Source organism: Epinephelus fuscoguttatus, linkage group LG11, assembly GCF_011397635.1.
Source record: "Epinephelus fuscoguttatus linkage group LG11, E.fuscoguttatus.final_Chr_v1".
NCBI classification, from domain to species: Eukaryota; Metazoa; Chordata; class Actinopteri; order Perciformes; family Serranidae; genus Epinephelus; species Epinephelus fuscoguttatus.
The window spans coordinates 4,789,539-4,805,784 of NC_064762.1; the positions used below are offsets into that span (position 1 = coordinate 4,789,539).

Sequence of the window (16,246 nt, forward strand, 5' to 3'; positions counted from 1 at the left end):
TAGGTTGTGCTCTTTTCCTGCTCATGAACAAATCTTTGCATTCAGATAAGACTTTTGCCCAAGATATAAGATAACTGTGATGCAGCTAAATGAAAACAGTGCTTATTGGACACAAATATTTGGCTGAATGGAATGTGATTGCATTGGTAATATTAGTCTGTCTTTGAGAGCTGGATGGAAACAGTGCTGTAACAGCGTTGCTGTTAAGCCGGGTTCAGACAGAAGATTCGCAACAAGACAAAACCTTTTAAGAATGTTGCAGAGAAAAGTTGCAGCGGTGTGAACTAGACAGTCTGGCCGTCTGATGGTGTCACCTCTTCTGCGCCGAACCCTTTGTTTCCATCCTCATGGTGTGCCGTTGTCTAACAGTGGGTCACTGCTCATGCTCCCTGTATGTGCTTATGAACCCCCCACGCATACACACATTCTAACTTATTGATTAATTGTTGCTGGTTATTTATAGTTTGGCGTATTTCAAATGATTACAGTCCATCTGATGCTCTATTTATTTCTGTTTTTCCCCGTTTCATCACTACTACAAACGCAGCTGTAGCCAGTATCTCACCATCACTATCCTCATTCCTATTTTAAGAAGCTACAAATTATATTCAGCCACAAAATAAACCTGAAAAGCTGAAAATCAGAACAGAAGTACAGTTGTTGCATAGAGATGATACACTGTCTAATCTAGTTGCATTGGTGTGAGCCGACATGTTTTAGAAAGTTGCAAAACGGCGCATTAGTTGCAAGTTTCAACTTGTCTTGTTGTGAATCTTTGGTCTGAACTGGGCTTTATGGATGTCTGAGTTGATGCTGGAAACAGACGGTGAGGTAAAGCTAGCAAGGATACTCTTCTCCATCTTCATCCATTCATCGTACCGCAGTTTGTGGTGTTTCTCATGCACTCTTTGCATATAATTATTCCTCTCCTTAAACTAAAATACCTCCAAACAACAGATAATGATGGTTGATGAATGGATGTTACATGACAGCTTGTCAAAAGTGGAAGCTGCCTGTTAGTTTAAGAAGCACTTGAATTGAAATGCGGCTGAGTTTTCTATGAGCGGAGCACACATTTCAAACGTCAGTATCGCAGGCGATCATGTTCATTTAATTGTGGGAGGCCAAACTGTGATATACATTACTGTATTCAATAAATTGTGAAACCCACTGCTGAGGGTTGAAATGTGGTGGTGTGACTACAGCCGTGTGTTAGGAATAAATGCAGACATTAGTTTGCATGTGTTGATATGCTGATAATATCTATTTGAATTTAGAGAACACACTGTCACTGGTTTGGTTAACCTTGGTGTGAAATTTCAACCCTGAAGCTACACACCATGAAGTTAGCCCAACAGAGAAATGGTGCCTTCAAAGTGAACAGATAATACACAGGAACTTCTTTTAATCCCATCTATTTATCACCACTTAAAAAAATAAGCATGTTGAGATGGAAATCACATCATTGTCATGCCGTCTTTTATAATTTTTAATTAACCTTTGTGCCATAAGAACAAACAGTTATTTCAAGCTTTCATTTTTGCAATAATAACAAGTATTGTTTTTTAGTGGTTTTGTTTTTCCTGTTTTATCTCTATCATCATTCACCTGCATGCCTAAGGTTATCACTTTTTTCATTTGAAAACTTTTCTACAGCCTGGAAAAACTTTCATAAACACTGAGCTCACAGACATGAATGAAACCCCTTATCATTGTATTTGTGTTGTTTTTGTTCTTGTGCAGAATATTTATTTACCTTGGCCGTCTCCTCCTGGAAGGCCATGAAGTTCAGGTAGGTGATGTTGACCATGTCGGGGCCGCTCACCACCGTCAGCATCCTGTTCTCCATCTTCCCCGCCAGTGTGCTGACATCCAGTAGCTCACGCAGCTTGGCTTCCTGAACAATGACACACAAACAAGAAAAAAAGGGCGTCATTACAGAGATCAAACCATTAGTTTTCATTATCTATTATTTTCCACACTTTGTTTCCCTCTTGTCTTTGTCAATAGCAGTCCTTGTTTCAAACATACCTCACCTAATGTTGCATGCCATGCCATTAACACCAGTTCAGTGCAAACTGTTGTACTGTACTGTACTGTCATGTCATAATATACGTAAGTTTTAACACTCTCCAATTGTCCTATGGCACTTACCCGCCCCTCCATAAAACATTTAAGTAGCAGAGGATTTTAATTTTGACCTAACTGAAGACATTTACTACATAAAGTCATGTTGAAAAGACACAAATCAGTGCATAACAATTCATCAGAACGCAGGAAATTAAGTGTCTGATGCTGAAATTTTCTTGTGGAGGACCCCAAAAATCTCCTGTGTGTCACCCTTGAAATTTGAAATTAAACTAGGGAAGTCAACAGTTAACCATTAATGGGTTAACAGCCATTTTTGACCTATTATGCATGTCAATCTGTGGGTTAATTTTGCTACTCTTCAGTTTACTGTACTGCACACCACCTGGGGCTTTTGGGCACTAGCTGGCATTGCCACTCATCTGGCGATTACCACTATCAATACCAACCCCATCCCATGCAAAACCCCTGTTCGCACTGTTTACTTTGTTGTTGCTATTAGCTCCGTTAGCACCATTAGCAGTGTCAGCATGGTGAGTGGTGCTAACATACTTAACAATGCTAAAGGGGTTTTGCAGCTCAAAATAAAGCCAGGTACTCACCGCCACCATGGGTCAGGACAGCATTAACAGCAGTAACTGCCGAATGAGATGCGCAGCTAGCAAGCTACGTGGTGGCGTGTAGTGCTGAGCGGCAAAGCTAGCTAACTAGTTGAGACTGGAGGGTGGACAGTGGGCAACATGTTTCCACGTGTTAACGCAGCTAGCCTGCTGTTTGTCAGCAAGGCCAACAGCAAATATAATAAAATGCAAGACATTTATGACACAAAACATTAAAATTTCACTATCTCTAAATGGATAGCTCTTTGAAATGCTAAAACTAACTGAGTCAATAGCGCCTGACTAAAAGGAAAGCACCTCTTGAACTTCACATCATCTCTAGTTTCTTATTGAACATTAACCAGTTTACAGTAAATGGGTGCTGGGCTAATGAAAGCAAAATAAACTGAAACTGACACCCCTAAACACAACGTACACGCTTCGCATCAAATGTACTTTGTCTTTTTTGTAATGTTGTATTGCACCAACCAAATAAATAAGAGCCAGCCAATTAAAGTCATCAGTAGGGGTTTCCTTTTCATATCAAATCAGTCCCAACAATGTAGCCAGCTTCTAACCACAGCTGCATACACACTGTAAACCACCCCACCCTTACAAGAGTGGACTACAGTTCAGCCAAACCTGCATCCAAAACCCAGCAGCACAACAAAACTTCCATTAGAGGAATGACAAATGACATCAAACAGGCCAGGAAAAAACAAGACTAGGCATGCTGTTTTTCAAGGAAGTGGGAGACAGTACTGCGTTGGGTCATGGTTTTGTGGTTTGATGTTGCTTTACAACAAAAAAATCGCCCTCTGAGTTCACTGAACTGAAACAAGACCTGCCAGTATTTGGGAGTTCGCACAATGTCGGCCTGCTGATTTATGTGATTAATGAGAGGTCAGCTGTCTGAGGCAGACAGTGTGAGGAGCGAGGTGAGAGGCTGCAGCCTCAGTAGATCCCATTGTGACTTGCAAGTTTCATATTACAGGCTATGAAAGCAGCAAACAAGGTGGGTTAAGCAGCACTATGATGGGAGACATTTCAAGTGTAAACTAATTAAAGCGCCTGGAGGCACTGAGCTGATATTAAAAGAATGACACTGGTGAACTTACTGGTGCAATATGTTGACTTTTACAGTTTCAAAGCAAAGAAGAGAACCAAATATCTGCAGGGGATTTATGGTGTTATTTATTATCAATGATCCTGTGAAAACTCTCCAAATCCCGAGAGCTTAAAGCTGAGGTAGGTAGAAATCTGGAAAAGGCAAAAATACAGCAGTATCTGAAAAACACACTCTCCTCCTGCAGCTTCCCCCTCTCCTTCCTAGGCACCTCCCACGAGACGACCATGGGCACATGCACACGCTTCATGCAGTAACAGTGTTTCCTATACATTGATTTATTTAATCTCATTTCTTAGTACAGTTCCCTGCAGCACAATCGCTCAGCCCCTCCTTACCATGCTCTCTGTCTATTTATCAGACCACAAATGAGAAAAGAATTAGCGAGCTAATGTTAGCCACCCCACATTCCCTCCGCCTCGCTCCCTGCTACTGTGGACTGCTTCCCTGGGAGGAGAGTGGGCAGCAGCTTTGGAGACAGACCTTTAGTCAGCAGTTGTAGCGGCCTGAATCCAGCCAGCGCAAACCTTCCAGCACCAGTTGTTACAGTGTACTGTTGGCCCACGATGGCACCAGTCTAACCTGTTTGATGATAGCAACAAAAAGTTTGCTGATCCGGTGGGGAATCATGGCTGTTTGGTCTCCTGAAGCTGGGGTTTGCACTGGCTGGATTTGAGTTGCTGCAGCCGCTAACTGGTGGTCCATTTCCAGGGCAGCTGCCTGCTCTTGTCCCAGCGACGTGGTCTGTAGCAGCAGGGAGTGATTTCCTCTTCATCTCTAAATCGCTTTGCTGATAATGACACGTTTTATTTTCAGTCCTTCTTTTTGAGGGTTGCTTTGCAGTTGTTGCCAAAGCTAGGACACAACTTTCTCTGCAGGGTTCTTCGCTATTGAATCAGGCTGTAACTGAAGGGACGTGCACGCACATCTGCATTTGTGGAACAACCAACAAGAGCGCCTTCTTTCTGAAATGACATGTGATTGGCCGATGTCTCTCGTCATGAGCAAGATTATCTAAAGCCAGAAAACAGAGTCAAGAGGAGGCGTAGAAGTTTTCTCTCAGACCACTCGAGTTACAATATGCTCAAGGTTTATCTAGGGAGTTTTGGCCAGTGATGCCAAAATAAAACTGCCTTTCCAAGCTTTAATGGTTTTCAAACCTTCCTTTCCAGCTTGTTTTCAGTTTGGAACACATCCTCCCGTCTCATCACATTTTCAGCTTAACTGTGAAAGACAGTAGCAAGAGGAGCAGCCAATGCACAGCAGCACATCGTGACCAGGCATAATCAGTGGATTCACTTAGCTGAGGGGATCCAGTGTGAGGATTCTGTTTTTGCTCAGGTAGGTTTTTAATAAACGCTTCCACAAATACTGATAATTCATTCATGAGAAGAAATTATCTCCACCGTCAGTGACGCCATTCCTGGAATAATTCCCTGCACCCTTCATTATCTTACAAATTCAGCAGGTTAAATGAGTCTGTTGTAAAATGTCTGTTGTAACAAAACATCGGGTGTTGGCAACAGTTCAGTTGGCACAGAGAAAAACTCTGAAGAATTTATATTCAGGGGAGGCGACTGTCTGAAAAACTAAACCAAACTAATTTTAGCAAATAAGATAAGATAAGATCGACTTTATTGGCCCAAAGGAAATTTGTCTTGGACACACACAGTATCTGCCGGTTAAGAAAATACAAAATGTCAAAGTGCATAAATTCAGTCCAGGCACAGGCTGCCAACAACCAACAAACTGCACACAGCCCATCACACAACACACCTTTAGTCATCATAACAGTGTACATGATATGTGCAGCAAGTGTAAAGCAACCTCATCCACAAAGAATAAAAACACAAATATATATTTAAGCAGCTCATTTTTGGTGCGAATCACATAAAAAACAAACACAAACAAACTACAATGCCTCTGAGGTGCAAGAGAGGAATAACAATGATCTTTTTTCATTCCTTCCCAGCCTAGTACGCACGCAGCATACAAAATGGTCGCTCCCGCTTAATTAACACAACAAAAAAGCCCTGTAAAGGATTTTGCAGTGAAAGCAAATGAGCTCCCACTAATTTAACCAATCAAACAAAGAGCATTGTGTCCTGTGTCACGCTGATAAATGTCCTCTACACGTCCCTCACGCCCCCCAATCAAATTGTGCAGCTTAGTGGCGCCCATTATTATCATGCTGAACTTTTCTGAGGCGATACATTTTCCCTATTGAGGAATCTCTCCCCACTGACAGCCTGTCTGTCTGTTTGCTTCTCATTGAGGCATTCAGTCCTGTGTAGCTGCATGGAGGGAGACTTTCTTTAAATTACACATAACTAACTCTACCGACTGCACAATGCAACTAAAATGAAAGATTTCCAGTGTTTTATGATTGATACGCTTGACCGCCAATCAATTGAACACAAAGTGCTGATTTGAATAGGAATCCATCACTGTCCACTTACGTAATCTGAATGCCACCAGCCCCATCAATCAAAGCATAAAAAGCCACTTTCAATTTGCTAAAACACACTAGAACCCTTTGAGAGATGCTTTGGCAGACGGCCGAAGATGAAAGGCTTCTGAGAACAGACGAGACGACAGTAAGATGCATATTTCATTTATTACAGCAGCTCGGACGTCAATACAATTTGATACTGTTCTGACACTAGTTGTAGCCATTAGCTGAACAAACATACAGCTCATCTCCTTGTACACAGTCAGCGTGGGGCTGATCTGGGAGGGAGCCGCAGGCACTCAGAGCAACATCAACTGGAGACACATTGGCAGTTACACTGGGGAAGGACAGAAACGAGCTGATGTCAGGGAGGCGGGCCCTGCTGGACAGGAGGAGGAGGAGGAGGAGGAGGAGGAGGAGGAGGAGGAGGAGGAGGCGGAGAAATGAAGAGAGAGAAAAATAAAGCCATGAAAAGAGAGGGACAGAAGAGGACAGCAGTGGGCTCAGACATGCGAGAAGTAATTTGTGCTGGTCCACTGTGGGAGCCACTGGAGGCATGCCTGAGGTCGCTGTCACCACAAAGACAGCAGATTTACAGCCAAAAAGGCTCTGTGTGGGGGGCTGGATGGGACTGGGATGATGGCATCTCTCAGGCAAGAGGATACTTCACAGTCTTGATGTAAATCCCAAATACTCCTTGCTCCTGTTACTCCTCTGTTTTGCGCCTTAATGTCTAGGGGTATGGTGTCTCGAATGTTGATGGAATGGGGGGCAGGGAGAAGTGTTGAAGCTACATAACCTTCCAAATGTAGGTTTTTCTTTTAGAGGCACAGTCCAAACTGAGTGTAATGAGAATTCATCGGCAAGATGGCTGCAAAAGCAACAAAAGAAACCCCAAATGTGTTTTATTTGTTAATAAAGATTCAAAATTACGATAACCATCAAATTATCGAAGTTTAATGTTGTTTTATTGCATCATTTTCTTCGTAAGCACAATAAAAAAATCACTAGTGGTCTGCTGATGTCCTGGTCTTTTATATTTGATGACTTGTTTGCCTGAACTCTGTGCTTTTAAGGGGAGATACCAACCAAATTAAATCAGTACTTCGGAGCTCTGAGGCCGGCATCGGAGCTCAGTAGAGCCACTGAGTTCAACTTCAGACAGAGGTGGAAGCGCCCCGAAACCAGCCACATGCCAATCCGTCAGCTGCTGATTTGGGCTCTCACTCAGTGTCCCAGCAGTTGAAAATTAATATTTGTTATTTCAGAGAAGGTAAAGTACAGAAAGAAAGGCACTGTTGGGTGCCTGGTATTGGTTCAAATGTCCCTAACCCATGTAGCGTGAAACTTAAGTTATGAACAAATCACGAGAGTCAGTGCTTTTCGATCTCCATCGGGTAATTGGCAAATGTCACCGTGATAATATTATGACCACAATCAAATGCCATCAACAGCTACTGATGATGTATCAGGGTCATTAAGGGTTGTCCCATTTCACAGGGGAAGATTTCAGCCACAACCATTGTAACTCTTCTCCGAGGGGCACTTGAGAGCAAGGGGTAAGGGTAAAAATAAGGAATCGGATTTGGCCTTGAAGCACTGATGTGAATGTCGACTCCATCCAGAGTGTATGCGTGTGAATGTGTGTCATGCGTGGGTTTATTCAGGCATACATGGTGTGTGTTAGCAGCTGCAGAGTGTCAGTACTGGAGCTCTTCTCAGTCACTTAGCATTCAGGTGGAGCTGCAGCCTGAGGAAATACACAGACTTCCTCTTCCCGTCTGAGTTTGTCACAAGGCCCTACCTGTCACCAGCCTTGCGCTCGAACTGTGTCACACCCTGTTGGGCACAGGGGAACAGATTCGCATTGGCAAAGGGAAGCCAGCAACACCTCAGGTCATTAAACCTGCAGCACGGCACCTGTCTAAACTCACACACACGCCAGCTTGGACACACATGAGAGTACACATGCATTAAACTCAAGTAGCAATAAATCAAGACACACAGATACAGTGTGACTGCACACGAGTCAAATGTGTGTGTGTGTACGTGGGGGTACACAGACACACACAGACACCACATCAAAGAAAATGTCAATATGAATGATTGATGATGACCCAACTACCTACACACATGCCAGTCCACACTCGCCTTTAATGTGCCTCACCACAGATGTGATGCCACATACTGAAGACTTAAGTCAACCCCACAGAGATCCACTTTAAAATCAGCAGAGAAGATGACACTTGACAAAAGAAGCACTGCGATACTCACGTCTGACAAATAGCAGTGGCAATATTTCATTTTTATAAATGTAGTGTCTCCCTTAAAAAATATGCTGGGGCAGTTGAAATCATTGATTAGGTGTCAGGGATATAGCTGCTTTAAGTGAACAGTGCCTCGTTCATGGAAGGTGCTGCTGGTGTACAAATTGATGTTACAGTCTCTTCAGAAGAACTTTTTTTTTTGCTCCTTAATGTACCAACTCTCACAAGACATACAGTTCACAGAGTAGCCATTTTGGTTGGCATCTGGAGGATGCCTGCACTTTAGATGACCCTGCCAGGCTGTGCAGTTTGTAGCAGTTCACACACTACATTTTTTAAAGCATCTGCACTTGTGAAATGAAAGGATGTTTAAGAAGCACAAAGTTTAAGAAATATGTCAAGGGGTTTAAGGGAATGCTTCAGTCCCCACATGGCCATCTGTATATTAAGAACTCAGCCTGTTCTATGCTGAATTTGTGAGGAAAACTTTGTTTTGCTAAACACAGAATCCAGAAACGGAGAAAAGTCTTGAAGTGAAGTCACAGTTGATCACATTTAACAAAGCAAAGCAAAACAATGGTTTACAAACTCTCACACAACTTGCACAGTATAATCCAAGGTTCATTTATCCAGTTGTATCTATGTTCTCTTTGAACCAGACTACATAATCAAGGCAGTGGTAGACCAGCAGCTCCGTAGTTCAGTGAGGTAAAATTACAGTTTTTGTCGACGGAGTCTGCCATACAAAGTGTCATTTCCATTCAATTCCCCATCAGAAAGAGTTGTCTGATTGGGAAATACTGAGCGTACGACTGGATAACAAGACTTGGAATATTAGGGCGCCCCCAATAGTCGACCAAACGTTAGTCGACTTGAAAGGTCATCAGTCGGCAAGATTTCATTGAACCCTTAGTCTTAGAAAAAAAAAAATATGCTGAAGTTTTCCTTTAAGATATTGGTGGATACAAATATTAAATATTTTATGATTTATATAAACTACATGCAGCATTTGAAACCTAGAGTAAAAGTCAGATGCTATCATCATCTGTTGCGCATCGCCTCATCTGACCTCCCACTTTTACCCACTCCACATTGAATTGCTAATCTCTTCATCCAACAAAACATCCAATTATGGCCCTCTCAACCCCAGAGAACCACACATGGAGACAAACATAACCTCTGCAGAGCGGGAGGGCTTCAAAGTTATAAATGACTTCACATCAGTATTCAGAGGAACACATCCTAACGTATGGAGCTGTGACACCGCAGAGCAGCACTGCAGGTTATGAGCAGGGCATCCTGCTGCTGACTAGCCTTGTTAACTAACAGAGCGGCAAGATGCTGCTGGTGGGGCAGTAAAGAGCCTCGGGCATTTGGAGGGAAATTATGGGGTATCAAGCTGGGGGTGATGTGCCCATTCTGCCACACAAACACTGTGCACATGCGATGTTTCTCATTTTTACGCACCCATGAGTGGAAATAGATGTGTAGTAGTGGCTGGATGACGATCTGCCTTAAGCCAATTACCTTTAGTGTTGTGTATTTTGTGTGTGTGTGCCTATTTGCTGTTACATGTGCTTTCTTGTTTATGAGCCAGTATGAGTCACAGAGTCTACAGAGCGTTTCAGCTAATCCTAAGACGACTCCCTCTCCTGGCGATGCACTCATTTATTTAAGAGGGTCACGCTGCATCTGCAGAGCATGTTTTAAACATTAGCCACATCATAACTTACACAGACAGAAAGCACTGAAACATTGATCCCATTAGAAGAGAGGGCCCCGTCTTTCTCACCGCGCTAAAGCCGTTTCCTGCAAATGACCTCCCTAATCATCTGCACGCGTGCATGCGCGGACACGGACGCGCACACACAGTCACAAAAATGTTGACATCACATTCTTCAAGCATACAGATACCTGGAGGTGCAGTGTGAGTAAACACACACAGGAAGTGTATGCAAATGATGTCCATGCACCGTAAATCTCAGCACAGTGTGACCATATACACTGCATACATACATTTTTATAAACAGTTTTCTTACTTCAAAATGGTCAACAAGTAGCTAACAAAATTTAACACTCTTAAAAAATGCTCAGTGCTGAATTTTGAAGATTTCAGTGTAACATTTTTGCCAAGTTAACCCTTTCAACAGAAATGGTCCAGCAGTGCCTAGATTAGTATTTTCACTGGTTGTGATGTTATTTCTCAGAGTATCCTCAAGTGTTTCATACCTCAAAAATCTGTACAAACAAAGCTAAAAGGTTCTGTAAGTCAACAAACCAAAATAATTGGTAAAAGTATTGAAATTGCGTCACAAAAAAAAAAAAATACAGAAATCGTACGTAATATTTAATAGAGTTTTAAAAAATAAACACACAAATCACATTAATCCAAAAGAATATCTTAATGTATAAACCTGAAAAATATTTCTAAGCACTCCATAAGTTACTTGAACTATTTACATAATTTAGTTTCTAAGATATGCTCATTTTTATAACCAGAGTGCAGATGCATTTTGACAGTTTCATCAGTCATCCCTTTGGCACCACTGCATATTTTTGTGTGGCTTTGCACAGCAAATAATGTGACATAATGACGAGTGTACAACATGATGACACAGAACAACAAAAAGAATGAATCTTCTAGCTATTATGGATTTTATTTAGATTGATATATACAGGATTATGCAAACAATGATCTCCTGCGGCAGCATGCATTGTCACTCCGTTTGCACCGCATGTAAGGTGAGGTAATATATCATAATGATGTGGTGACAAAGAAGACAGAAGGCTTCGCTTTCTGCTACAAAAAGAATAAATCTAGTAGCTGTTATGGTTTTTATTTAGATTGATACGTACAGGATTATGCAAACAATTATCTCCCCTGTGGCTATTATGGGGAAATACAAGCGCCACTGTGGGTGCTCCTCGCTTGCACCACACATAAGGTGAGGTAACATACCATAATGATAAGCCTTAGCTTTCTGCTGCACAAAGAATGAATACTCTTGCTGTTATGGTTTTTATTTTAGATTGATTTAAAGGTCCCATGTTGTTAGGAACATCCACTGTCTTGGAGCATGTTCCAGCCCTCATCAGGCAGTTGGCTGACGTGGGAGGGTCGTCCTTGACTGAGCTTACCTGGGCCTTCGAGGCTGTTAAAGGTGCCTGATGTTTTCACTTGCTCTCGTCTACCTCCACAGCACACCTGGCACACACCGTGCGAGTCTTTTATGTGGACTCCTACTTGTCACATTCATTGAGCCCGTTTGTGTTTACAAATACTATGAATGTACAGTATAGTATAGTAAAGAGAAACCTTTCCCTTTAAATGAACCATCAAGACTTCTGTGAGGTTATGATGTCACAGCTATACTATATAAAGGTGGAAACTGCTGCTACAGTGCCGTTACAGTCACTTCCCTGCTGCTATGATGATGCAGAGAGGCCGAAAGCACAGATGTGGAAGACCCGGAAACACTGACCAATCAGAGCAGAATGGGATTTTTTTCAGGAAAGGGACTTAAGGCCTTTGCACAATGAGTCTGTGTTTTTCGTCTAAAATTGTCCTATGTCCAAAAATAAATACGACAGGTTCATTTTTCTGTGTTTTTCGCATCGGTCAGGAGCCTTTAGAGACGTTTGACGAAGAATCAGTGAAGAAAACGTAGCAGCAGGACACAGCCATGAGTGAGCGCAGAATCATTTCATGACTCAGACAGCTACTTTCAACAGGTCAGATAGTAATGCACAGGTGAATGATGACGACGAAGAGGAAGATGTGTAGGACAGAAAAGGAGGACAGCTCCGCCCCCTCGTGCAGCTGTGGTGCCAAATGAAAGACAGGGAGGGAGTGATGACAGCCAGATAGGTAACTCCAGTGGAGAGAGGCAGAGGAGGAAATGTGTCTTTTCATTATGTCACTTATTGTGTATATATGCAAATCCTCACACTGAACAGAACGACAAAACGCATCGGAATCAGTGTGCAAGGTTTCTTTGCAAAGTGTACAAAGACCTTTAAAGAGACAGGAGCAATGTTTACAACAGAGGGCGAGTACGCGTATATTCAGGCAGACAATGTGAGAAAAATAATGTGTTTTTTGAACGCTACAGCATGTAAACATCATCTAGGAGAAACTCAAAATACAAGTATGAACCTGATAATGAGCAGAAAATGGGACCTTTAAAAAGGATCAAGCAAACAATGATGTCCTTTGGCCATCCACAGTCCTGATTGTAGAAGCACACAACAAGCAAAGAAACATACAAACAAAGAAAACAACAACTTCAATTCTGAGACAAAAATCGTGCACTTTCCACCCTCACTGTGGGAAACTACAGTATGGAGTGTTTCTGCTACAGGGGGACACCATGTAGTTCAGCTTTAAAGCTTTTCTGCTGATCAAACGGCCTGTTTGATTCAGCCTCAACAGTAGCAGCCTTTCACATAAGGACGGGAGAGCTGTCTGCTCCCATTACAGCTCTGCAGTTTCATATTTTAAACTTCCTCAGCTTGGAGACAGCCTCACTAATTTTTCTAGCTTAGGGTGAAACTCGGCCACGACACAGTGCAGTGTGTGTGAGTAACAGACTGAGGATAAGCCGCAGATAAAGCTCTCACAAACAACCACATTGTAAACACGATCAGAGAATGTGAATGAGAACAGATGATGGAAGGTGTGAGAGAATCAAAGACTAATCAGGAGGGAGTCTTTGATTTTCGGGCTTCCGTCCACCCTCCTCTCCACCATGCATCCGGCTCTCATCCCATCATCTGTAAAGCACTCTCTGTCTCTGCTTCTTTTTATTATTCTCCCACATGCTCATAATTCATTTGAGCACTCAAGTGTCAGTGGATGCCGACCACCACAGTTTCATGAGGCGGAGAATTGCCCACAAGGCCAGGAGTAAAAGGTCAGTGCTTCATCAGTCAGCTGTCAGGTTTATGCATCACTGGCTACAGCATGGAACCAAGTGTGCACACGTTCGGCTGTGTGTGTGTGTGTGTGTGTGTGTGTCACTGCAGTCGCAAGCCAAAAAATAAAAAGACCCTCTCGAAATTGGGAAAAGGTTTTTGCTACTGGTTCAGTGTGCCAAAATGAGACTAATTACTTAAAATGATACTGCTTTTCCTTTAAGCCATCTGGCTCTCTTGCCTGTAATGCAGCTGTATTGGCTGCTGTCCATTAATGAAGCATCACAGTTTGAGAGTTCAGGGATGCAGGGTAGCCTCACAAGGTTGTGCTTAAGTGGGAAAACGTAATGATTTAAACTGTATTATTTTGAGAAGACGTTCCTCACCAAAATATTTCCCCCTATTTTGCTTGGGTTTGATTGTTAAGAGGTTAATTAGAGTAAAAAAATCACAGCCTGATTAGAGCAAAGCTTCAGATCGTGATTAGCCCTCCACTTGAATACATCTGCCAATCGTGATTTGTCGTTGGCGCTCATGCATCGTGGCACAGGTGGAGAAAAGGCGTGGGAGGAGGTTGGAGGCTCATATGGACTTAACAATCTCTCCAGCTCTTCAATAGGGGCATTCCATTAACCCCCGAAGCAGTGAGACATGAAGGGAGAGACGGAGGGGTGGTCAGAGGGGAGATGGAGAGCGCATATCACGCCATTTCCAAAATGCCAGCACATCAGCAATAACTTGTGCTGACAGGCACCCATTTTCGTGTCTTGGGGAAGTGGCCTACCACTCACACTCAATGCTAATCACCTCATGACGCACAGTGGAAGTGAGCATCACACACTTTAAGGGGAAAGGGAATTTTTTTTTTTTTTTAAAGAGCAGTTACACAACCACTGTATTTCTCATTTTATCATGAATAATCTAATCACGGGTTGCACTAACTTATTACAGTAATTCCTCTTACTGATCAGACTGCACAGCCAGACTTCTGTCAAACTTTCATTACGCCTGCAGGGAAGCTGGACTCCAAACTCCAGGCAAAAATGTATTAGGCGGAAATTGAGGAAGTTGAGGTGTGTTTGATGTATCGTTCCAGAAACTTTTATAATTTCATAGAACTACTTCTAATTCCACTCAGCGCACTAAACTGAAACAATTTATTGGATTTTTAATGCCTGGAGCAGTTACCACTCTGACCAAGTGGACAATTACATTTAGACAATCTGCAGCTTGCTGTTGTGTGTTAAAGGGGAACTATTATGCCCATTGTACTTGCACTTCAGGTTTCTGCTACAACATGTTTACAAGCTTCAATAGTCAAAAAAGACTTTATCTTTATCATATTGTCTTGTGTAATTGTCCTGTAATCACCCTCTGTCTGAGATAACCAATTTTAGAACCTGTCTTTTTAAGTCACCCTCCTGAAAAAGTCCAGTCTGCCTGATCTGTCGGGTCTCCTGTATCTCAATGTCTCTGCACCGTCATTGCTGCTGGGGAATGACTGTAACGGAGAATAGCTGCACTCTTTACCATGGAAAATCACCAATATAAGCTTCTTAACACAGCTGGACATGTTGTAGCTGGAATATGAAATGAAATTTGGGAGAAATTAATATCAGTGACTGAGATGACACATTTCCCTGATGTTAGCATGTAGCTACATATATGCTGGCAGTGTATAAGAAGCCAGGGAATGACTATAAAGAAGAATAGCGGCACTTTCCATCATGAAATATCGACAATAAAAACCTCTAAACACAACTGAACATGTTCTGTTGGGGATCTGATCTGAAATCAGGGAGAAATTTACAACATTAGTGACCAAACTTACATGTTTCTATGACATAAGCATGTAGCTACAAGTAGGTTAGCAGTGTACTAGCAGCCAGGGAATGACTGTAAAGGAAAAAAAGCAGCACTTTCCAACGTAAAAATTGACAACAGAATATTCTGAACACAACCAGACATGTTCCAGTTCAATATTTAGGAGAAAGTTGACTCCTTTCCCTGACGTTAGCATGTAGCTACATATATGATGGCAGTGTACTAGAAGCCAGAGAATGACTGAAAGCTGCACTTTTCATCGTGAAAAATTGACAGTACAAACCTCAGAACACAACTGGACATGTTGGGAATCTGATCTAAAATCTAGGAGAAATTTACAACACTGGCAACCACAATTACATGTTTCTATGATGTTAGCATGTAGCTACAAGTAGGTTAGCAGTGTACTAGCAGCCAGGTAATGACTGTAAAGGAAAAACGCAGCACTTTCCATCGTGAAAATTGACATTAGAAGATTCTAAACACAACCAGACATGTTCCATCAGGAATATGATCCCAAATATAGGAGAATTGAACATCTGCAACTACGATTACAGTTTTCCCTGATGTTAGCAGGTAGCTACATGTACATTAGCAGTGCAGCTGCAGTCATAAATGACAGTAACAGCACTTTTTAACTGTGAAAAATCGCCAATAAAAGCATCTAAACACAACTGGACGTGTTACAGCCGGAATATGATCCGATATTTGGGAGTAATTGACAACATCAGGGACCAAGTTTATATTTCTCTGATGTTAGCATGTAGTTACATATATGTTAGCAGTGTGGCTACTAGAAGCCAGGGAAAGACTGTAACGGAGAGTAACGGGAATTTCCATTGTAAAAATTGACAATAAAAACTTGACCAACCTGACATGTTGTAGCGATCTGAAATCAGGGAGAAATTTACAACACTGGCAACCAGTGCTATGCTGTTAGCTTGTAAGTAGGTTAGCAGTGTACATGCAAAGGAAA

At 42.2% G+C, this 16,246-nt stretch overlaps 1 protein-coding gene across 3 annotated transcripts in view; it reads right to left on the minus strand.

Moving 5' to 3' along the window:
• Nucleotides 1–16,246, minus strand: part of LOC125897182 (1-phosphatidylinositol 4,5-bisphosphate phosphodiesterase beta-1) — a 188,707-nt gene that overhangs the window by 77,898 nt on the left and 94,563 nt on the right. For all 3 annotated transcript variants that reach the window (XR_007450391.1, XM_049590298.1, XM_049590300.1), the window contains exon 4: nt 1,757–1,897. Coding sequence is in view for 2 of the 3 variants with exons in the window: in XM_049590298.1 (XP_049446255.1) it covers nt 1,757–1,897 (141 nt within the window). In the remaining variant the exon portion in view is untranslated. The remainder of the gene's footprint in view (nt 1–1,756; nt 1,898–16,246) is intronic.